Source organism: Chelonia mydas, chromosome 2 (genome assembly GCF_015237465.2).
Source record: "Chelonia mydas isolate rCheMyd1 chromosome 2, rCheMyd1.pri.v2, whole genome shotgun sequence".
In the NCBI taxonomy this organism is placed as follows: Eukaryota; Metazoa; Chordata; order Testudines; family Cheloniidae; genus Chelonia; species Chelonia mydas.
Window position 1 is genome coordinate 257468081 of NC_057850.1, and position 22853 is coordinate 257490933.

Sequence of the window (22853 nt, forward strand, 5' to 3'; positions counted from 1 at the left end):
TACACAGGTAAGAGAAGAATTTCTCTTTCCTACCAAAAATGGATAATTTTAGGACTGTTAACACTGGTGGCTATGGAAGCTAACAGAGTCATAGGAAACAGAGTCTCATAAATTCACGCCTAAACTGATCTCCAGCAAAGGCCAGGAAGGAATATCCCCATTCATGTACAGCACTGCCCAATGAGGTGCATTATGACCTCTCTTTACTAGACTCTTCTGAAACATCAAGAATTGGTCATTTTAAGGGGAAAAATACTACCATCGAAGGCCTTATGGTGTGTTGTCTGATAGGAATATACACTACAAGAGAACTTCTTATTAAGGGTGGGCAAACTCTTTTCTTAAAATGAAGGCTACCTGTACCTTAACTAACCTAACCAAGAATAAACCCTTTTGGAAGTACAAGAAAATTTCAGGACTGCATTTTCCATCTCTCCCACAAGGAGGCCACTGGGAGAGGTCAAACTAGAGTCCCTTCCCATTACTTCCTTTTGTTATCATGCCTGCGGAGTATGAGGGACAAGTGTATACTTAAGCCTTGCAATCCTCTGTTCAGCACCTCCCCTCTTCAGGAGCAACTCTGTCACTCCAGTGCAGTGGCCTGTAACATCTCTGCAGGGTCCCAGTGAAATGCCACTTTCAAATTTAAAACTAAACTCCCACCCTTCCATTCCTGCAAGAAACATTCATTTTATGGGGATGGGGTGAGGGTTTTCACTGTACCATCGAGAACTCTAGGACAGATGATTGAGTGTTTTAAATTTTCAAGTGGCAGACTGTTAGGACTCACTGAGTCCCACTGGGCCAGAGTAGGCTGCTCACAGAAGAGATTCATTACCAGAGAAGGCCACTCAGGTGCTCAGAGGAGAGGTCAGCCTGATGCTGGAAGAAGGAAGCAGCCTGCCAGCCACCACCTCCCTCACCTGCCAAGGCAGCACCGCAGGTAAGGTACAGAGACTGGAAAGAGTGTATGGAGGATCACAACCCCCACTGCCCAGTGGCAGGCTTCAAAGTTTCAGATTAGCATCCAGACTTTTATGTTTAGCTGATCTGAACATAAAACTTCAAATCTTTGGAAGTTAACTCAACACTAGCAATAATGTCAACAGAACAGAAAGTTGCTGGAAGACAACCTAACGCTATATAAAATTGCAGATGAAAAGCAAACATTTGTAGGAGAGGACACACTGACCATCTTGAGATAACTGAATTTAAATCTAAATCAGACATTTGGTATAACATTCAGACGTACGCTGAAGCTGCTGAGCCAGAATTGCTCACTGCAATATTATTGCCCTGCTATTTTCTGGCTGGTTTAGAAAACAGGCCTGCAAGTTAGCACCAGCCAACCAAAGACCAAATCATCAATAAACAGCTTTTTAAAAAATAAACTTAAACTGAACTGGATGAATAAGCGGTCTTCTCAGTGGTCAAGTTGGCCTGATTCATCTTTGATCAATGAACACCATACCAATGTCTAGCAAACTAGCATAAATCCCATAGGATATAATTTGAAACAAAAGGAAATTCACAGAAAGTACCTGGAGGTGTGTTTTTTGGCTGAAATCCCTCACTTAGGGAAGGCGTTCCTATTTGTTTGGCAAAAAACATTTGCCAACAAGGCAACAACTTAGTCTTATTTATGTTCAACTGCAAACAATTAAGTTTTCCCTTTATAATACAACTGTCATCGCTTCAGTGAGCTACTGTTCCTCTTACCTTTAGGTCTTTCCAGCAGTCCAGAAGCTTGGTAGCCAAGTCACTCATATCCACTATTTTGTCAGTCTGTTCTTGGCTCCTCTCACTCTCTACATCAGACACACCCTCCTCTTCATCTTGAGACGGTGTTTCCATTGCAATGGGCTCTTCTAGCTTTGTGCCATTGCTCTCTTTGGCCTCTGCTTCAGGCTCAGCCTCCAGCTCAGCAGCCTGAGGTTTGCTGCTGTCCACAGCAGCATCAATGGCAGCTTTGATTTCCTGTTGCGGCTGCTCCTCTGCCACCTCTGCAGGCATACTGTCCAGCTGGTCTAGGTCTTCTTTGCCCTCCTTTCCCTCCAGCTCGCTGGTGGTATCAGAGATTGCACTGTCCATGCTGTTTTCGCTTATAATTTTGAGCCTTCGAAAGACAAGTTTCTTCGGGGTGTCTGTGTCGCCTTCTGTGCTCTGCTTGATGGAAGGATCTGGCGTGTTGAGTGGCGTATGAGCCCGTGATGTGTTCTCACTGGAATAACCATCCCCCTCACTGAGCTGTGGGACAGCAGTCTTGGTCTGAGCCCAGCGCTGGATAATTGGAAGCACTTTGCTCTCCTCTAACATGTTTTTATTGGGTATAGGCAAGAGCTCCAGAGTCTTCATAATCTGGTTAAAAACACAAAACCACAGCAGTTACATTTAAAACTGTCACTTTGCACTAGTTTTTTTTAAACCTCTGACTTGGCAATAGCAATTTCTTCCAAAAGGAGGGGAGTTCTTTAGTATTTGCCAGAGCCATATTCACACTGATACAAGTTAGTAGAGATGCATTTGCTGTAGGGGCTGAATGGTGGTAGAGAAGTTTTGCTGACTACTACTGACACCAAATAAAATATATGGGTGGAAAAAAGGACTAAAAGTATTCAGGTCACAACTGCAATGAGTTCAGAGGGCTCAGACATTTACAGCTGACCATGCATATCTTGAGTTTCCATGTAAACAAACCCAAGGTAGAATAACTCTCATAAAAATGTGTTGACTATTTAAATGGTTAACGTTTTAACTTAGGCTTTGGTATAGAAATCACACTTTTATATGGTTAAGTTAATCTCTCTCTAAACTGGCTTTGATTGCATACTAAACATCGTGGGTCAGATTTTCCTCTTTGTAAATGTTGCAGTGATTATTTTATTTTTAACTATATTAATGGAAGAAGTTAATAGAAACTGATAGATAAACCGAGATAAATCAACCGTAGGAAGATTTGAACTTACTAATAGCAATATTTGAAAAGTTCTTTTTTCACTAGACAGCAGTATTTAAAACATCCATTGGATGTCACAGAATTACACAGATTAGCTGAAGGAAGACCCTGACATCATTCTCCTGGGTGGAACGTCACAACTGCCAGCACGGTGTAATCATTGTATGAGACTTAAAACTAGACTGGACAAGACACTAGAGAAATGTACTGTGGACAACAACCCTGCGCTGGCAGAGAGAGAGAGACTGGATAGCTTTACATTTCCATCTATAACATCCATGATTCTATGATCATGTAGATTTCTGAAGCCTACAGAAAATAAAGCCAAATACTATTACAGAAATGTGCATTTTTTTTTTTTACAGGTTGCTGCTAGTTTAAAAATCTAAATTTTAAAGAAAGCTAAAAAATTTTAAAAAGTGTTCCTAGCTAAATTGTACCATGATACATAGACATGCAAAAATTAGACTTTATTTACTGTATGATGTGCATCTTGAGTGATTAAATAAAATAAAAATCACTCCACATACCTTCTGTACAAGAAGAATTAAATTCCCACTCCTGGTTTTAGGTTCTCAGCACCTAACTTGCAGGAACTCCTATTGTTTTAGTCTTCTGAGGTCACTAAATCAACTCATGAGAAGGCAGCAATTCCTGATCTAAGGCCCCTTGTGCCTCTAATCACCAGTTCATTTTTCAAGCAAATGACAGAAAACAAAAGAATTAAAAAAACAGTGCCAAAAACTATGCACACTGGATCCATTATAAGTGACATGCCTTCTAAGAAGAGGAAGTACATTTAAGTCTATGAAAAAGCTAGAGGCTGTAGTTCAGAAAGACAGGCATGAATCATTCCCTGAAGAAATCTCTTCACAGGTGGAGAGATGAAAACTGAGAATTCCTTGGACAGGCAAATCAAAGGCTAATGTGTCGCCAGAAGAACTTCAAATGATGGTGAGATAAAGTCTTGGTTTAAGCACTTCCACTTCAAGGTGCATTGTAGATGGTTTGTGAAATTTTAAGACATTTTGCCTCATATGACCACTGTTGTTCAATGTCTGAATGGTCCCAACATCCAGGTGGCTACATGGAGTGAATCTGAATGTCTGAAACATCGAGCTTGAGAATCTGATTCCACTCCAAATTGAACAAGGGAGAACAGATGATGGGACAGGGCTGGACTGAGGTCTACTCTGAACTCTCACAGCTCCAGACTAAACATAACGTAACTCAGCTTTGCTGTCCAGAATTCAAAACCACCACAGATGTGTGAGTCCCACCAGTGACAACGAGGAGGGTAATGCCAAGTCAGTCATATCTCAGGAGCTAAGAATAGAAATGGCTATACGGCTTCCCCACTCCTTCAATTTGAAGACTCCCTCAGCAGCAAGGGCACCTGAGGACACATGGTACATGTACTTGTGCTCCACTATTTAAGAGACTGGCAAGCTAGTAATGTGGGCGTTACCATCCACTCTGTTCCATCCACCCAAAAGAAGATGGTGCCATGGCAGAAGGGAATTCTTAAGCTAGCTCATAATCTCTGCCTTGAAGTCCATGAAAGAGTACCTCAGATACTCCAAAGAGGATGGTTGTCACAGCAGGAATTGTGGTCTTTCTCCCCAGGCCCAGTGGATTCAGCCTTAGAGAGGTCTTTTAGGTAACCCACATAACCTAATGAAGAGTCTATCCTCATGTAGCAAGCTCAGGCTGATGCATTAAACAGGTGTGGAAGGGATGTTGACTCAGCAGATGTCAATTACAGTTGCATCAAGACCATTGGCACTGAAAAGAACAACAGCGTCAGAGTAAGCACTGATGCTGACTGCGCTGAATCTTGTGGGATGTGTACAGGATCCTGATGGGCCCATAAGCTCAGAGTGTGCACTGTGATAGCGCAAAAGTTTAACAGCCCAGGAGATTAGTACATCTCACCCATAGCTGAGGCAGCGTGACAATCTGGCCCAGGAGAATAGATGTTTTATAATGCTAATGAAGCAAGATCCTTGTCAAGATAAGGACAGATGAGACATGGATGATGGAGTCAACTGGTCTCCCCACCCCATAAAACATTACCATATTTATAGCAGAAAGAAGCCTTTTTGCCCCCTATTAACTTCAACTGGAGGGAGTCCCTAGCCATTTTGGAAATGTCAAGATGTCTGCATAGGGACTATTTTATTAGGCCTACACCAATAGACTCTTGATGACCAGCTGGGTTACCAGATTCTGGAAACGTTTATCCCAACTCACAAAGACAATACTAAGATACTAGAGAGCCAAGTGATAGCCTGTTGCAAGACATCAGCCATGGCTCACATCTACCATAACAGGCATTTTACAAACAATCTAGGCTCCTTCTCAGCTATTTCTGTAAAAAAAATATTGTGAACAGGGACAAGAGAAAAAGAAAAGTAACCCATGGTTGCAAGAGCCTTTGGATTTCACCTCTATGCAGCATTTTTTTTTTTTAAATAGATAGGTTGTAAGGAGAGGGTACCACTCGAAGAAAATCTGAGAAAAATAATCTCACGATTCTAAACAGCTGAGAGAAACTGCACTAAACTAACAGCAGTGATATAAAAGAGAGCTCCTCTATCAGCAGCTATGAAAAATGAACTGAAGTTTAGAAGTAGTAATGACCATTTATTGTGCATATCTTCAGAACTCGAAAATTTTTGGAATTTCTGCTGTCACATGTTGGCCCCAGGAATGGAAAGTAGTTCTTTTGGAGAAAGAAGAATTTTATGTTTTGCCTACAAGTGTCTCTATTAATAAAGTAAACACCAAAATGATTTTTGTATGTGATGCTAAGGTGATTAAGTACATACAGAAAACAGCAGAGGAAAATAATTTCAGTGCTAGATATTGTCAGAGCAAACTCTGGATCCTTCAGCCAGTCCCCCACTCCTGAATAGCCAGTAATAGCAGTGCCCTTTTTTTAAAGCTTGGTATGTGTCCCTTAAGTTTAAGGAAAATCAAAGGCAAATTCCTTCCAGGTATTTCAAGCTTTCTGTATATGAACTAATGTACTCAAAGAAAAAAGTTATGGGTTTATCTGTACTTTATGTTAAGGTAAAGTACCATATATGACTTTCATTAACACTTTATGTATTGTACTTCACTGTCTGTGGACTTCAAAATGAAGTTAAACACTAACTCAAGAAGGATGTTGAAATTGGAGAGGGGGAGGGATAGCTCAGTGATTTGAGCATTGGCCTGCTAAACCCAGGGTTGGGAGTTCAATCCTTGAGGGGGCCATTTAGGGATCTGGGGCAAAAATTGGGGATTGGCCCTGCTTTGAGCAGGGGGTTGGACTAGATGACCTCTTGAGATCCCTTCCAACCCTGAGATTCTATGATTCTAAGAGTAACACGAATGATTAAAGGATTAGAAAACCTGCCTTACAGTGACAGATCTACGGGGCTCAATCTATTTAGCTTCACAAAGAGAAGGTTAAGGGGTGACTTTATTACTGTCTATAACAGGGGTGGCCAACCTGTGGCTCTGGAGCCACATGTGGCTCTTCGGAAGTTAATATGCGGCTCCTCGTATAGGTACCGACTTCGGGACCGGAGCTACAGGCGCCAACTTTCCAATGTGCTGGGGGGTGCTCACTGCTCAATCCCTGGTTCTGACACAGGCCCTGCCCCAGCTCCACCCCTTCCCGCCCCCTCCCCTCCAGAGCCTCCTGCATATCAGGAAACAGCTGATCGGGAGGTGTGGGGAGGCACTAATTGGTGGGGCTGCCAGTGTGTGGGAGGCACTGGGAGTGGGGGTGGGAGCTGACCAGGGGGTGAGGGGGAGAGCTGCTGACATATTACTGTGGCTCTTTGGCAATGTACATTGGTAAATTCTGGCTCCTTCTCAGGCTCACGTTGGCCACCCCCGGTCTATAAGTATTTACAAGAGGAACAAATATTTAATAAAGGGCTCTTCAATCTAAAAATATTACAAATCCAGACTGGAAAAAAGCCACACACATTTTTACCAGTGAGAGTAATTAACCATTGGAACAACTTACCAAAGGTAGTGGTGGATTCTCTTTCACTGACAATTTTTATTTCAAGATTTGAAGTTTTTCTAAAAGATCTGGTCTACGAATTTTGGGGGGCAGTTCTCTGGCCTGCATTATGCACAAGATCAGATTAAATGGCCACACTGGTCCCTTCTGGCTTTGGAATCGATGCATCATATTTTTGTTCACACATACATAATCACGTTCCCTCTTCTCAGCAATTACTACAGCTGCTTTGAAAGCTTCATGTACAAACAGTGACTGGAAATCCTGAGACAATTACTGACCTCTAGCTGGAGCTTCAGGTTGTTCACAGTGCTTCCCCTTCCATCGCCCAGCTCAGCCATCCAGATCCAGAGGAGAGACAAGCCATGACATTCCAGGAAGGACTTCAGGCAGGCTTGCGAGTGTGTGTTCTAGAGGAGACATTTACACAGAATCCATGGAAACAGTCAGCAACTTCCTCAGAGACTAAAACCTAATTTGCACATCCTGGCATTGCTAACTACTGAACTGTGTGCATGTTATCGACAAAACTCAATGCTACTAAAAATGCACACAACGCAGACAGCTAAGCGTAGACATGTGCCAATATCTAACAGCATCACCGAAAATCTACAGGAACTTTAAAGTGAACAGGAACAGCTGTTTTTAATGCAATAGTGCATGCAGAAAGAAAATAAGCCTCCCTGGTAGCCAGCTGGTATTACAGCACAAAAACTTAACAGGAAGTTAGAGTGAGCAGATAGGTTTCAGAGTAGCAGCCGTGTTAGTCTGTATCCGCAAAAAGAACAGCAGTACTTATGACACCTTAGAGACTAACAAATCACTACAGAAGTTTTTTTCTCCTGCTGATAATAGCTCATCTTAACTAATTAGCCTCTCAGTTTGTATGGTAACTTCCAACTTATCTGTGTGTATGTATACACACACACACACACATATATATCTTACTATATGTTCCATTTATGCATCCGATGAAGTGGGCTGTAGCCCACGAAAGCTTATGCTCTAATAAATTTGTTAGTCTCTAAGGTGCCACAAGTCCTCCTGTTTTTTTTTGTTTTTTTTTAAGTGAGCAGATAATTGGCCATAACTAATAATCTTTTCCACTAAGTCAGAGAGACAAAAATTCAGGATGGTTTTAGAAGAGAATTGCAAATAAGTTCATTCTAAGATGTCCAGGTTATGCCCTCTACATTAGTTTCCTTTTAAATTTTATTTTATCAGACATCTTAGTATATTGGTAACAATTATTCTCATCTCAGCTAAATCAATCACTGCTTTTGGATGATTTTGTCAAAATGACCCTTTTAAGTTAAAGTCTAGAAAGGACTGTGCACGTCACCTTTCTAACCCTCCAAAAGGCAAAAAACTACGGCTAAAGGGTTGGAGCTACACAGGGTCTAAAAATTCTTTAAATATGGCTGCAAACTTACCCCTTTGCCACACTAAATATAGTAGCTCTTCCCTCCAGTTTATATATTGGCACAACTGTTAAAACTATTTTCCATTTTTCTCCCTCTCCCTCACTAGCCTTTAAACACATTATTTAAAATAAAAATACTTCACATAATTTCACTTCCCTCCTCATTCAACACGGTTGGGATCTTCTCACCTGTATGAGTTTTAGGCAGGTGAGTTTCTGCTCCAAAGTTTCAATCCGAACCATCAACCGGGATAAACTGAGAACTTGGTTCTTATCTGAAAGCCCCTCTCCATTCTCCAACAGCGCTTCCAACTCCCCATCCACCTACCACATCAAAGGAAAACGATTATAAAACTCACAGAACACCCTATCAGACTCACAAGATACCACTCAATCAGCTGTTAAGAGAATTTATTCTCTGGATTTGAGGTTCCACAAGAAGTCTCTCATGACCAAATCTCAAACTGAAAGGGAAAAAAAAAATCTAGTTTTAGGTATACTTGATTTCATCTATAGCTTTTTTATTTGTCGCCCCATAGTTCTCCTCTAACTCTTTCAGTCATTCCTTGAGTAAAGATTTGGAATACTTCACATGCTGTGCTTTTCTCTCAAGTTAGCGGTTTAGACCAGTAAAATTGGGGTGGAGTGTGGGGGGTAAAAAATCCGATTGCCTTCTTGGGAGCAAAAATGTGTGCAACACAGCATCTTCCATCTAGACTTGAAGCTTCAGCTTCTGCCACACATTCCAATCTTATGCACTGCCTATGTCCTTTGTTGTGTGCATTTAACACATGCAGAATGCTCTGCAAAGGAAATTCTGGCTGTACTATTTACCAAGATATTCTGGTTTCAAATTTACCTTTTCATATATGAAAACAGGAGATGCTATTTAAAACATGGCTAGGGCTGCTTCAATTTAGAAAGCCACAAACCAAAGTTTCTCTATATCCAAGATATACACAGGGGCAATAATAAGAAAACGTTCACTCTGAAGTTTATATGAACAAAAAAAATTACCTGGGACAAATATTCATGATCTAATGTGGCAGTAATTAATATTTTAACTCTACTTTATAAGTGATGACGACGTGTGGGATCTGACCAGGCAGTCTTCTTAAGCAGGTAAAATATGGAAGCTTTGGCTTGCTCTGTACTAAAGGCAGCTATGTCCCTAATGGAAAGCCCTCATGGAAATCTGAAACATAGGACGATAGTGGTCTGGTCTTAAATCAATGTGATTGCATTCTCTGATCCAAGGGTGCAAAGACCTGGATATCTGTTCAAAAAACTTTCAGTTTTAATTTGAGATCAATACCTTATTTAATGCAGAGAATTGCAACACCCTGTGAATACCTTAAAATGAAGTTTGCTGGAGAGAAGCATATAATTCAAATGTAATTTATAACCTATTTTTAGGAAGACAAGTAGGAAAACACTTTTCTCGGAAAATGTAAACATAGAAGCGGTCAATTTTAAGAAGCCTAATTCCCTGACCACCCAAACAGAGATATGGTCAATAAAAAGGAAGCTGTTAGCTTCAGAAGGCAAAAGGGTACAGAAATGTAAAAGCACTTTTCGAGGAGGGTAATTAGCATTCCCATAAGCCAAAAAATAGCTACCTTTTACAGATAGTGAAAAGGATCCCTCCAGTTTCTTAGCGGAAACTTGTAATCAGGAGGTAAAGCATTCCCCCCCACCACTTTAAATTGTGCTTCTCATGAGAGTTTCCTGGGGGGCTTGTCATCATCACTGTAAGTTCACCACTACAACCCAATCAAACGATTGAATTCAGATAAAGACCTTGATCGAAGTTATTTAGAGGAAATAGTAGAAGGCCTGATGAAACCTAGGAAAGGCTCTAGTTCTGTATAAATGAAATGTATTACATGGAGCAGCAAATACAACAATTAAAACTGATGTCAAAGCAGATATAATGCACGCTCACACTGGCCTCTAAGCCAAGGTGAATGCAAGTTCAAATCTAACACCGCAGCCTCAGGGCTCACCCACTGCAAGAAAGCAAGGAACGGCTGCACTGGTTCAATACCTCAGAGGATTGCAGTTAAACCAGTGCAGTTGTTTCCTGCAGTGGGTGAGCCCTGAAGCTGTGGTGAGAGATTTGAACTTGCAATCACCTTGGCCTAGAACCAAGGGAGCTTGCAAAGAAGTCACATGAGCATGCATTATATATTAAAAAAATCATTCTATCCTATGCTGGCCTTAAGTGTGCTGCATTTGCTTGTGTTTTTACATGTGTGTATAATAGGGTTTGCGGTTGGCAATATTCTGATGAAACCTTTGGGTCACACTAAACTTTTTTTGATCCCAGAAGAGATCTGTCCCCTTCTTAAGGTTGCCTTTTGAGACCTCAATAAGAAAGATCGCCTCCTTATGGAAAGTAGATTGTACAAAGCAAACAAGGAAGGGTCACACTCACCGAGTCTTTCTTACGAGAGCGTTCCTTTTTCATTTTTCCTCCTGCTGCTCTGATGCTGACCCTGTTCTCTCCTCCCAGGTAACCCCGGCAGTTAGTTGAGCCACAGAAGCATTTCTGAGCCTCTTTGCTGTTCAAGGGGTGAGTGACAGGTGAAGTTAGTTTGCAGAGGTTAGTGACAGATTGATGGCATTCACAGCAGGGTTGTTTTCTTAACTACTAAATGCATTTTAATTTTACTGTCCGTGAAGAACAACTACTGTGCTGTACAATCACTCCTTATCCTTTCTTCTTTCCATTAAGGTGTTATTTCGAATGGCTACTGAAGAGCTATTGGAAAATTCTGAACAAACATTCTTAAGACAATTCTGTTTGTCATGTGATTCTTTTAATTTTTTCCCCTCCATTTTGTTCTGCTACATCGAACATATAAATGAAATGGTTTCTAAACAGAATGTTTCACACAGTTTCCCTCCTGCACAAGAAGGCAGTCTATAGGGTTATAAACCACTGTACATGGCAGGTCCTTTCAGTTCTGGCTGATGCAATCTCTCCCAAACTCAAACAAACCTCTTCATTTCTTTATGGTTAGTGTATTCCCATATCTCCTTAATAGGAAGTTGGGCAAACACTTATGGAAACTCAACTCCAGGCTGTGTGTCAAGTTCTAACAGACAGAAAGCAAGATTTCATTCATTTTCCTGGCTGTTTTTAGCTAACTATAGTGCTTCTGTTTTTCTACCTGCTTCTCGGGGCCTGTCTTTGTTTTACTCCTTTGTACACTGCTTAGCACAAGTGGAGCCTGATCCCTGACTACAGCAGTGCCTGCAAGCCCCAGTATAAACAACCACTTTATCATTATGCCTGAGACACTACATGGTTAAGGCGGTCATGGCAGAACAATTCTAAAACCCACCTTGCAAAATAACTTTCTCAGTAAATTACCTTGAAGATGAAAGTCTCATGCTTGGTCTCACCCAACAGGGGCAGGAGAAAAAAAGCTTTCTTCAGCAATTCACATGTTCAGACTCTTGGTATTTAGAGAACTCAAAAATGACCAATTTAAAACTTCAAATTGCATAGAACAGTGACAATCTGGGGAGTTTACTGGGTCCCCAGCCTGATTTTGTGAAAACCATGTTGTATTTCAGCTTCTATTTTGAGTGTAAACTTGTTTATGTCCTTCACCATAGACTGTAACAGCCATGTTGGACTGCATCATCACTCATGTTATGGAGTCTGGTGCCTGAATATGAGGCACATCAAGGGGCTACCAATTTTGAATAACACTCCGCTATGAGAACAATGGGTTTGCTAAAAAGGAGGGCCTAAGGGAAGCTGGTTTGTGAGTGTGTGTGTGGGGAAGGGATAAGAGAGGCAGGTGGGCTGGGAATTTAGCCACATGATTAGGGCTTTGAAGACAGCCAGTGAATCACCTGATAGAGGAGACAGAAACTTTAGTTAAGGGCAGGGTCTGCTCCAAATCCTCTCTCCCGCTAGGAAACATCATCAGGAAGCAGAAGGCCTGCATAAGGAAGAGCCCAACCTCACACACACTGGGCCTAAGGACACACAGAAGGGGTGAGCATAGTCTCGGAGCAGTGAGGAAGTGTGCTGCCATTTGTACATAGATCTGTAAACCTCCTGTGATGTCTCGAAGTGAAGCATATATATGTTTAAAAGGTTCCTTTGCAAAGCCTCAATATTCCTTACTTTATCTGCCACATGTCCCTGAAGAGTTAAACTACACACCAGAGTACCCATGAGGGTGGCTATGGAGATAGCATGTATAGACCTCTGAGGAGATCTGAAGGGTTCATCACTGGTCTTGGGGCCCAGGGCAGCAGGACTGTGGGATCCACTGTACCACAGAGGGGTGCCAGACAGGGAGTCTGCACTCTGGGAGTGAGACAGAGACCACAGCTACAGACAGTGTCTGGATGCTGCCCAGACCCAGTGGGCTTGCAGGCATGTGAGATCCAGGCTGGGTATAGGACAGCAAAATGGTGACTGTTCATTGCGGGGACTCAACCCAGGTGGTAACAGTTTGTCCTGAATAAAAACTAAGACTTTTGAATAGTTTGAAATAATTTGCATATGAAATAAGGTTACGGATTTCAGAATGAGCAGTACATTTGTTTCCGTAACTTCAGGAACACTTCCCTATGTGTAATTCTCTACACGTTCATCGATGCAATACACCTAGGTGCAAGTGAATGCAGAGGGTTGAGGAGATATTTGTTACATGTCAAAGCAAGTTCATGTGTCTTCATAATAGTTTGCATACTTCGTACAAAGGGTTAACATTTTCCTGCCACTGTAACTCTCCTATATTTTCATCTGGGACAGCAGTTTATAAAATTATGTTAGTGGTACATTAAACAAATACTAATTCAGATGTACAGATGTATCGTGGGAGTTGCAGTATGTTAGATCAAAAGTGGAAAGCAGTAGGAATGCTTGAAGACTGACTCTCCTAGTAGATGGACAGCCTCATATGGTCTGGTTTCAGAAGTCTGGCAAGGCTTGTGCTTGGTTACTACTTGGAATGGGTGACCATGTGAGAGTACTTGACATTTTGGAACAGGTGATTTTTTTTTTTTTAGACAAACTAAATTATTTCCAGCCCTCAAATTCTAAATATATAGTACCTTCTGACATGGAATGGTGTCTGTAGGAGTGGGCCATTCCACCCAAACCATACAAAAAAAGGAAGAGACTATTCATTAAACAAATGGCAAGATGTTTTAAAATGGTATTAGTAAGAATGTTTCATTGAGTATAAATTTCTCTACAATTCAACTCTGTTTAAGTTACAGAGTGCCTCATTCATGTGTCAGATACCACACACAGCAGAATGCAGAGGCATCACAGTATGAAGCAGGGAGAAAAAAGCATTTTGCTGTAAACCTAGGGTGAGAACTGGAATAGTACATCTAGCTTTCCAAGTTAGAGGACTTTCAGATAAAAGTAACAAGTAGGGCATTGAGGGACCATTCTACAAGGAAAGACAGAGTTAAATAGGTATGCTGTAGCTTGTCTATGCATGGGGAGGCGGAGGGAGAGATAGCGAGTGGGAGAGAGAGTGTAAGGGGAGGAGGAACATGGTATTTGTCTACAAATATTTGCAAAGCTGTCAAACACTAAGGGGTGCAGGAGTGGAAAACAGGAATTATGTAAAACAGGAGTGCAGCTCAGATACCCAGCAAGGGGATGAAGTTAGGAAAAGGAGCATATAAAATCAGTATCTGGAAAACTCCTATATTATGGACAGTAGGATAGTCTCCCAAGGGAAATGGGGGAAGCCTCCAGATTTGGGACATTTAAAGGCAGATTGAAAGAAATATCATAAAATCTACACCATTAGACAGGACGTTGACTAGATCATCCTATTACCTTTTTCATCCCTAACCTCCAATTTGATTTCCACTGTTCACATACATTTGGATGTCTTTTCACTGGTCAGTTTTGCTGCACAATTTCTTAATTGTATGAGCACTCTGGGAGACCCACTCGTAACACTGAAGTAGACAAACAGGAAAAATACCTACCCATATCTCTGGAACTGGTAATCGAATGTTAGCTCTGAGCCTGATGGAACTAGTTTGGTGGTGAAAAAGCCAACCCTTAGCTGTCCATTCACAGTCCACTAGAGCAGGAAAAAAATAGATGACAACATTGATTATTACAATAACCAGGCTTGACCCCAGTTTCTATATTCAATTAAGGAACTCTGGCAAGTGACATTACTAATCCTCCAAGAGGCAGAAAACATCTCCGAAGGATCTTAAAATCCCAAATTGAAGTGTCTGTATTAGCCAGTTTCCAAGGTATATATTTACTTTTGAATAGCAGTGATTGAATGATAGAGAGGCAAAGGTCAATGGCAAATGAATTTTCTACTCAGTATGTTAAAAAAACTCAAACAAAACTGAAAACAAAGCAACAGTAGGTTTTCTTTGAAGCTCACCTTTTGCGTCTCACAGTTTGGTTCACAGCTGTGGTTCATGAAACGGGAGCAGTTTCCTTTCTGGGTTGCATCTATTATCTGAAAGTGAAAAGTAATTATAGCAAAAAGCACTCTCTTCCTCTCCTCTGTGCTATGGTAGAAGCAAAAGGCATCATGTGTATATAGCAAGGTGAAGGTGAAAACTTCAATAAGAATTTTAATAATTCTTTCCTGTTTCATGCATCAGCCTTAATAGCTTTGGAGAAAAAAGGTTTAGTAATAAAAATTGTGTATGAGAAAACAAGACACGATTATTTGATTTACATTGCTATCCATAGTATTAAGAAGACAGTATGCATTGTTTATTTCTCCTGGGTTCTGGGGTTATTATTATTTTTTAAATCTTAAAAACTATTTCCCACCCATGCAGCCCCAACAACATCCACACCAGGAGACTGGAAATGTTTTTGTTGCATAGATCATGTTTTAATACAAAGATTGTCTAACGGACCACTTTGCCCACCCCCCATGGCCAACTACAGAAATTGCTTACATGGAAAGGAAAATATTTAATGTATTTTTACAGACATGGTCCCCTCAGAGCCTTAGGGCCCATGAATCTTGCTTAGGCTTGTAACTATTCCAGATCCATGCAGTTAGGGCTTTAACTCCAAAAGCAGGGATTTACAAAAGACAACTAATTAAGAACTACTGGTTTATCAATAGCTTAAATTAGCTATAAGTAGCCAGTAACACTGGTATAGCTCCTGTCAGGTAAAAGGGCTTAAATGAAAAACAGGGATTTGGGACTTTGAGAAAAAAACTGCTATTTGTACATGGCACATTCAAGTTGAGTCAACACTGTATTTACCTAGAGCTGTACACACACACTCCTACAAGTGTGTATACATTGCCACTCACCTCATCATTTTTCAGTGCCATGAAGTAGTAGTGAATGTTCTTACTTCGGGCATACTCTTTCACTCGGGCTTTGAACTCTTTGTGATCCAGCACTTCTCCACAGTATTCCAGCACAAACGTGTTACTGCAAGACCCCAGGAGGAAAAGCATCATTATCTGCTTAGGAGCAAACCAAGTTAAATACCAAGGATGAAAGCTATTGTTGTTGAGACAAACTCACAGAATAGGCTGTTAGAGCTGTCAATATGGCTTAGATTTTTGTACTGAAACAAAGAGTTTTAAGTGCATTATACCTTGGACAATTGTGATTTTTTTAAACTAACATTATCAGTTATTTACAAAGCAACATGAAAGGCACTTCAGAGAAGAATACAAGTTCCTTGCTAAGGACAGTCTATCATATAAACGCATTATAGTTTACTGAGGAAGTTCTTTGATATGAAGAATATAAGGAGTTTCAGCAGAATGTGCACTGTCAGATTTGAAAAAAAACAACACGAAAAGCTATCTGTGATAGTCTCATTTTGTACCTCGTTGATCTTGTGGGCAGAGATGAACAGGGAACTACCTATCCTTTGTATTTTTAGGAAAAGATGAACCCCAAATTAGAGAAGGAAGAGACTTATTATGTCATCTGCTCCATCTCCCTCAGAGTCATCACAGGATCGCACCATAGAGTATATTAAATGGCAAAAAAACTTTATTAGCACAGTGTTATAATTGCTTGGTGATAGCTTGAGTCTTTCCAGAACATCGAGTTCTGCTATGCTAAAACTTCTGATATCCAGATATACAGAGTTAAGGTAAATGCCCATGCAACCATAACTCTGCCCCACTGGAGCTGGTAACAGCTACTGGGAATTATCTGCATTCCCTCAAGTTGTATTCATTGTGTTAGGTGTAGCTGTATTGAATGATGGGAGGAAAAATTTGGAGCAGATTGAAAGAGCTGTGATTGTGATCTAAGGAGATCTGTAATGAGCCCGCCCCCCATGTGTGGTATCAAAGGAAAGAGATACATAAATACCTTACGGTTCCAGTCTGCATCATTTCAATACAGAATTGTATAGACTGTGTCAGTTGCAGGGCACTGGGGACCTCTTGCCAGTAGCAAGGTAGAATATGAGAGCAGTCTGTGGATTTAATGATGGGTAGGTAGAAGAAAGTACAGGCTTAGGTGGCATTCTGCGTGCAGGGGTTGTAAAAGGGTATGGCATGGATGTAAAGTATCCCAAAGGGTGGTATTCTGACTGGGGGAGGAGGCTGCGTTTGAGCATACAGTCCGCGCAGGCAGTGCCTGTCTAGTACAGCGAAAAGGCTGAGTGGCAGTATGTGTGTTAGGACTGTTGTTGCTCAAAGAGGACAGAGTTAAGATTGCGTCAGCATTGTATTTCCTGGTTTTCTGAACTCAACGTTCTGGAAGGGCATAAGCTATCGCCAGGCAACCTTAACTTGGCGTTAAAAGTTTTTTCTCCCATTTAATTTCCTGGCTTTGTTGAATAAAAAGAGAAATGTTTTTGGTAGAAGTTGGTGGTCATGTAAGCAGTTGTAGTTCTCGCCAAGGTTTGCAGCTGATATGCTACTATGGCTAGGTAATAATCAAAAGACCTAGCTTTTATACAGGCCTTGTTTATCAGTAAATCTCAAAGAAATGTAGATCATTACCTCCATTTTACAGATGGGAAACTGAGTGTAGAGAGGAGCAGTGACATGCCCCAGGTCACCCAGCAGACCAGTGCCACACCTAGGAATAGTCTCACTCCAGAGGTCTTGCCACTAGACCGCACAATTGCTACATGATTCCACAATGAACCTCCCCACTCCTCTACATTTTGTTGTAGTAGAATGGGGATAACGACCGTGCTTTGAAATGTTTGCAGCATGTGGCTGCTGCCAGGGCCTGTAAGAGAAATCTCATCCATGGTCTGTCCCAAAACCTTGACAGTTTTTATAACATGGTCATTCCAGTAACTTTAAGCGTGAGAGAAGAATGGTGCCTCTCTCTCCTCCTGCCCCATCATTCCCCACAACATGTAGCCCTCCCAACATTTCCAGCTATCCCTTCCCATCCCATTAAGCCATTAGCTGGCACTGTAGAAGCCATTAATATGTAAGAAGTCGCTCTTTGCTGTCTCCTGTCCTATGCTGCTGCATATATGTATCAGAGGCAGCAGCTTACTGGAGGGCCACAAGCTACCTTGGTTATGTAGCCCGAGCTGCACGCTCAGCTGGGTCCCTCACTCTCACTGCCCACCTCCAGCCTGGGACTCCTGCTGCTGCTTCAGCCAGGCTTCCTCAGCCATGCCCCATGTCCACCCAGCCCACCCTTCTTCCAAACCAGGCCCCACTCCACACATTCCAGTGATATGTATCTGAACTATTCACTTCCTGGATTTCAGATGTTTAAATTTGCATTACCTTCACCACTCCCACTACTCCAGATCCCAGCCCACATGAGGGGCAGGGAGATGGGTTCAGACACCCCAAGTGGAACAGGGTCCCCCAGATCCCAGAACACGCAGTGGGCAGGGACAGGGGCTCAGGCCTCTGCAGAGGCCTCCTAAATGCCTCCTAAAATGCCTCTCCCCATGTCTAGTGTAGGGGGTTTTGTCCCCTTCCACTCCCCCCAAAAATACTTTGATTACATTTTCACAAAATAAAAAACCCTGGCAGAGCCAGATTTTAGCAATATGCCTCCCAATCTTTTCCAGATTTCTGAACAAAGTGAGACTCAAACTGGCACTAGATGGGTCATGTTCAAAGGACTGCTTATCCTCTTGAGCGATCCCACTACTGTGAAATTTTGAACTCTATTGGGGCAACCCTCGAGTGCTGGAGACCCTGATGCAACGATGTAAGCCCTGATTTGATCTCTATCTGTGAGCAAAAAAGGTTGCCAGATTCTCTCCACTTTAAGAAAGCTGGAATTTTTGGGGGGTGATGGTGGGGAGGGGCTGTATATCAGAAATGCCTTGATCTCCAAAATGGTCTCCAAATTTGGACCAGTAACAGAACCTGGTGCCCCCATGAGGCACACCAAATTTCAAGTCAATCCGAGTAACTGTGTTGATTTTAGAGCCCTTAGAAGAGTCAAGTTCCAAGCAGAAAAATGGCTTTAACCTTAACTCCAGCAGAGCTGTTGCCCTGCTACAGTTATCCAGGGCATTCTCCAATCTGGCTTGAAATGCTTCAAGCTTTCCACACTTCCCCGGGCTAGCAGGCTGCACTGTCGAGAATTTTTTCCTGATATTTCCCTTTTTTTAATGTCATCCCACTAATCACCGTTACACTCTCTCATCACATCCTAAAAAACTCCTTTCACTCCCTAGAGTTTCATACCCTGCAAACATCAGAGGATAGACTGGGAGGAGGGGGTTCAGCGGGGAGGTAGTGACGGTACCCTCTTGAGCACCCCTCGAACTGAACATTCCTCACTTGCTACACCAAAGCATGGACCCTATGCACCCCATTTTCCCTGAACTCCTGTAATCTGTAGTCTAGACCATCTATATCCCAACCCACATGTCTGTTACCCATCTCTTCTAAGATCCTGTGTTCAGAAGTCAGGCTCCTCTATTCCATCTCCCCTGACCATTTGTCCAATAAACCAGGCCCCTGGTATTTCAGAAAGCCACAACTGAGATCACCAAGACCCCATCACATGATTCTCTCATGAAGTTGCTGGGTTTTTCCCTGGCTCTGCCTTGGGGTGGGCACAATGAGGCAGAACTCAGCCCCCTGGGAAGTTGGTAGCAACAGTTTTCAGATGGGTGTGCTATTGCTCCAGCTGGCTCTTTTCCCTTTTACAGTCCTGACTGCACTTTCTGTTGGGCTTTTATGCTTCAGCACAACTCTGAACTCAGCATCATTGACTCTAGGATGGGGCGGTGGTGCTACCATCAGGGCATGGGAGCACAGAGCACAGTGAGGAGAAAAACAGCAGCACTGAGCTAAAAGAGTACCTGCTCTAAAAGCACTGCAAACCAGGCTGGGCCAACCCAACTCCTGGGTTTATGTCCCTTTCACCCTTGCCAAACTATACAGATTTTCCTCTTTACATTTTTCCTCCTAAGTGAGTCCTGTCTCCTCAATATTTTGCTGCTCCTCCCTGAATTCATCCCCAATTTGCATACATTCTCTGATATGAAGGAGCCCAGTACCAAATGCACTATTCCCAAAGAGGTATAGAGACTCACCTCTGGGACAGCTGTGGGGGTCTAAACTGTGATGCCTTTGCATACCCAGGCCAGAATCAATCAAAATTATTTTTGATACTGTATCACACTGCAACCTGGTAACTGATTTACTAGCCATGGTCACACCTCTCAAGCTCATCCTTATCAAAGCTTTGTACAACTGAGAGGAGTAGATTATGACTACTCTCAATAGTCAATACATAAGATAACCATAGCTTTGAAAGATTGGTTATTTACCTTTTACACGGACTTTCAGTACAGAGGTCGCCAGTTAAACATATTGCTTTAAATATGCAGCTCAGCATTCACTACATTTTAAGCACTATCGTGCTTCATTTGTGAAGGACTGCTTCACATTAAAACTCACCCGCTGTCTTCCTCATGCAAAAGCTCACGTAACTGACAGGACAGCAATATTTCTAGCTGTTACAAGACCAAATGTGTCCTCTTGTAAAAAGCTAGCAAAGAACTTCTGTTGGGTTCCTAGTGTGCTTCAACAGAAGCAAAGAATCAGAATTTCCAAGGAAACATACTAAAAACTCCAGGACACCAGAAGATTGCTGCATAGCAAAATACAAGACAGTGTCATCTAAAACTTCCCGTAGTCACATGCACTTGAGACAAAACAGACTTACTGGCTGGCTCCCTTTCACGGCTGTTTGAATCGCAAATTTCAGAGTCTGATGCAATTGCCAATGCACAGTTTTGGTTCTTCAGAACAACCAAGTGTGCAACTACAAAAGGTTTTGCGGGAGAAAATCTAACTGCCACATTCTATAGAGAAACACTTGAATTTTCTCTTTGCATTCTGAAGGGATATGAAATATATATTTTTTGGGGGGGGGGAATGATGCTGTCTAAACCATATAAGCAGTCAGGAAAATTTATCCAGTATTTAAGGCATAGAATTTACCTTTAAGGCCATCACAACTTAGCCTCTCCCTACTTATCCACTTTTGTCTTTAATGGAGTCTCCCCTTGCCTCCTTCACAGTCCATTTTGTCTGCTTTCCCCATAAGCACCCTTGCAACTTCTTCCAAACTGCCTCTTCTGCATGGAATACCTGCCCTCAACTAGTCTATGCAGACACTATCCAGTCCTCACGTCAATGCCCCCCAACAACTCCTTTCTACTGTGCTCATGGGAAACAGCCAACTCCTAAGTGGGTAGAGAGCCAGTAGGGACTTTTCAGATATATTTTAAGAAAATTTAACTGACCTGAAACCACCTAGCTGTGCACATTTCACTTATATAAAAGCATATTCCTCCCATTACTTTTCTCCGTGTCTTTCTTCTGAGTATCACACTTTGTTACACCCAGCTGTTATGCCTATGAATGCAAGCTCTTCGGAGCAGGGCCTGTAACTCTGTATAGCATCTAACACAATGTGGCTCCAGTACTAACGGGGGGTGGGGGGAGTGGGGCTCTTGGCAACATTCTAATAGATTTGTATTACAATCATGCCCATAGGCCTTGATAAGGACTGGAGCCCTTTTGTACAGTGCCTAGTGCAAACACATAAACCCATGGCCCTTGCCCCACAGAGCTTTCAAATTTAGAGAAGTAACAAAGTGGGGGGGAGGGGGGAAAGGGATATAGCCAAATATATGTAGGTTTACAACAAATGAGTACCAGCAATATTATATGTAGTACCATATGCCCCATCTGCCATCATTAAATGGCTGATTTCTCAAAAGCATTACAGCGGAGCTGGGTGTGGAGGGGAGATATGAAGGATGTAATATGACTGGCCTTACAGATCAGTTCAGCAAGAGAAGTCAAAAATGTCTCCCATGTAATTGGCCTCAGCCACAAGGATGGTGGTGTAGTCACAGTCAGAAAATTAAGGGGAATAGAGAGGATTTCAATGGACAGATCCGGAGTTCAGTTTTGGCCACCTGAAGTTTAAATGTCAAACAGGCTGTGATGTGGGATTAGCTAGAGGGAGACAAGTCAAGCGTGGAAAGTCAGACCCATGAATCATCAGTGTAAAAATGGTAGTTAAAAGCATGTGAGCAGATGGGATTACCCAGAAATAGTCTGAAAAGGGAAAGAGGGGAGAGGACCAAGAACCAATTCCTGTGGGATCCTGACGCAGACAAGGCAGGGGAGGACGAAGAACGAACAAAGGTAGCCAAAGTAGTGATCAGAGGGGAGGAGAGATAGTAGGAAACAGAGTCACAAAGAGAGAACATAAGAGTTCAATGAGTATGTGACAAACAGTAGTAGAAACAGAGGCCAAGGAGGACAAGAATGGAGGACTGGCTATAGCATCTAGCTAAGAAAAGACTGTCAGTACTTTTGGGGAGAATAGCTTTGGTAATATGGAGAGGACTGAAAGAAGATTGGAGGAGATCCAGTACTGCAGGAGAGGAATGTGTGAACAGCTGTAAGAGGCATGAGCTTAGAGGTGAAGGGCGAAGGAGAGGGGAGTAGGTGGGGCCAAGGTTGTTTAGGATGGGGGAAATTCAGCTGGTTGACTATAAGTAATGAAAATGAGAGAATGCAGGCAACTTATTTTCCATTTGTTGAGAAATAACTCAATTAAAGGTCATATGAAGAGGAAAGCCTTACGATGGGAGATCTTTCGCAGCTCTCAGTCCCCAGCCTTTCTTCTCAGTCAGGATCACTTCAACATCTGCATGCTGTTTCCTCTGGAACCGCCTGTTGGAACAGTAGTCCCCATTTGGGCACCTGGAAGAACTAAGTAGAGGAAACAGAACAATCAACTCCCAGTGGGTTGGCAGTGACAACAGAAGCAGCTTGGGAAACAGCTGGGAAATAGACATGAACCAATAAATAATGAATTAAGTGCAAAACCCACAAACATATTTCACTATAAAGAAATGTAACCACCTGACACCCAATGTTCAATTTTGAATAGTTTACATTTAGACAAAAATTTTTTTAGAACCGCAGTGTTACTGTAATTAAACCAACATACTGGCA

At 42.1% G+C, this 22853-nt stretch overlaps 1 protein-coding gene across 10 annotated transcripts in view; it reads right to left on the reverse strand.

Moving 5' to 3' along the window:
* Window positions 1–22853, reverse strand: part of SETD2 (SET domain containing 2, histone lysine methyltransferase) — a 144197-nt gene that overhangs the window by 79398 nt on the left and 41946 nt on the right. For all 10 annotated transcript variants that reach the window (XR_005224142.2, XR_005224143.2, XM_043541713.1 and 7 more), the window contains 8 exons: window positions 22479–22607; window positions 15708–15831; window positions 14808–14885; window positions 14389–14486; window positions 10841–10967; window positions 8593–8727; window positions 7262–7390; window positions 1720–2358 (listed from right to left, as the gene is read on the reverse strand). Coding sequence is in view for 8 of the 10 variants with exons in the window: in XM_043541713.1 (XP_043397648.1) it covers window positions 1720–2358; window positions 7262–7390; window positions 8593–8727; window positions 10841–10967; window positions 14389–14486; window positions 14808–14885; window positions 15708–15831; window positions 22479–22607 (1459 nt within the window). In the remaining 2 variants the exon portion in view is untranslated. The remainder of the gene's footprint in view (window positions 1–1719; window positions 2359–7261; window positions 7391–8592; window positions 8728–10840; window positions 10968–14388; window positions 14487–14807; window positions 14886–15707; window positions 15832–22478; window positions 22608–22853) is intronic.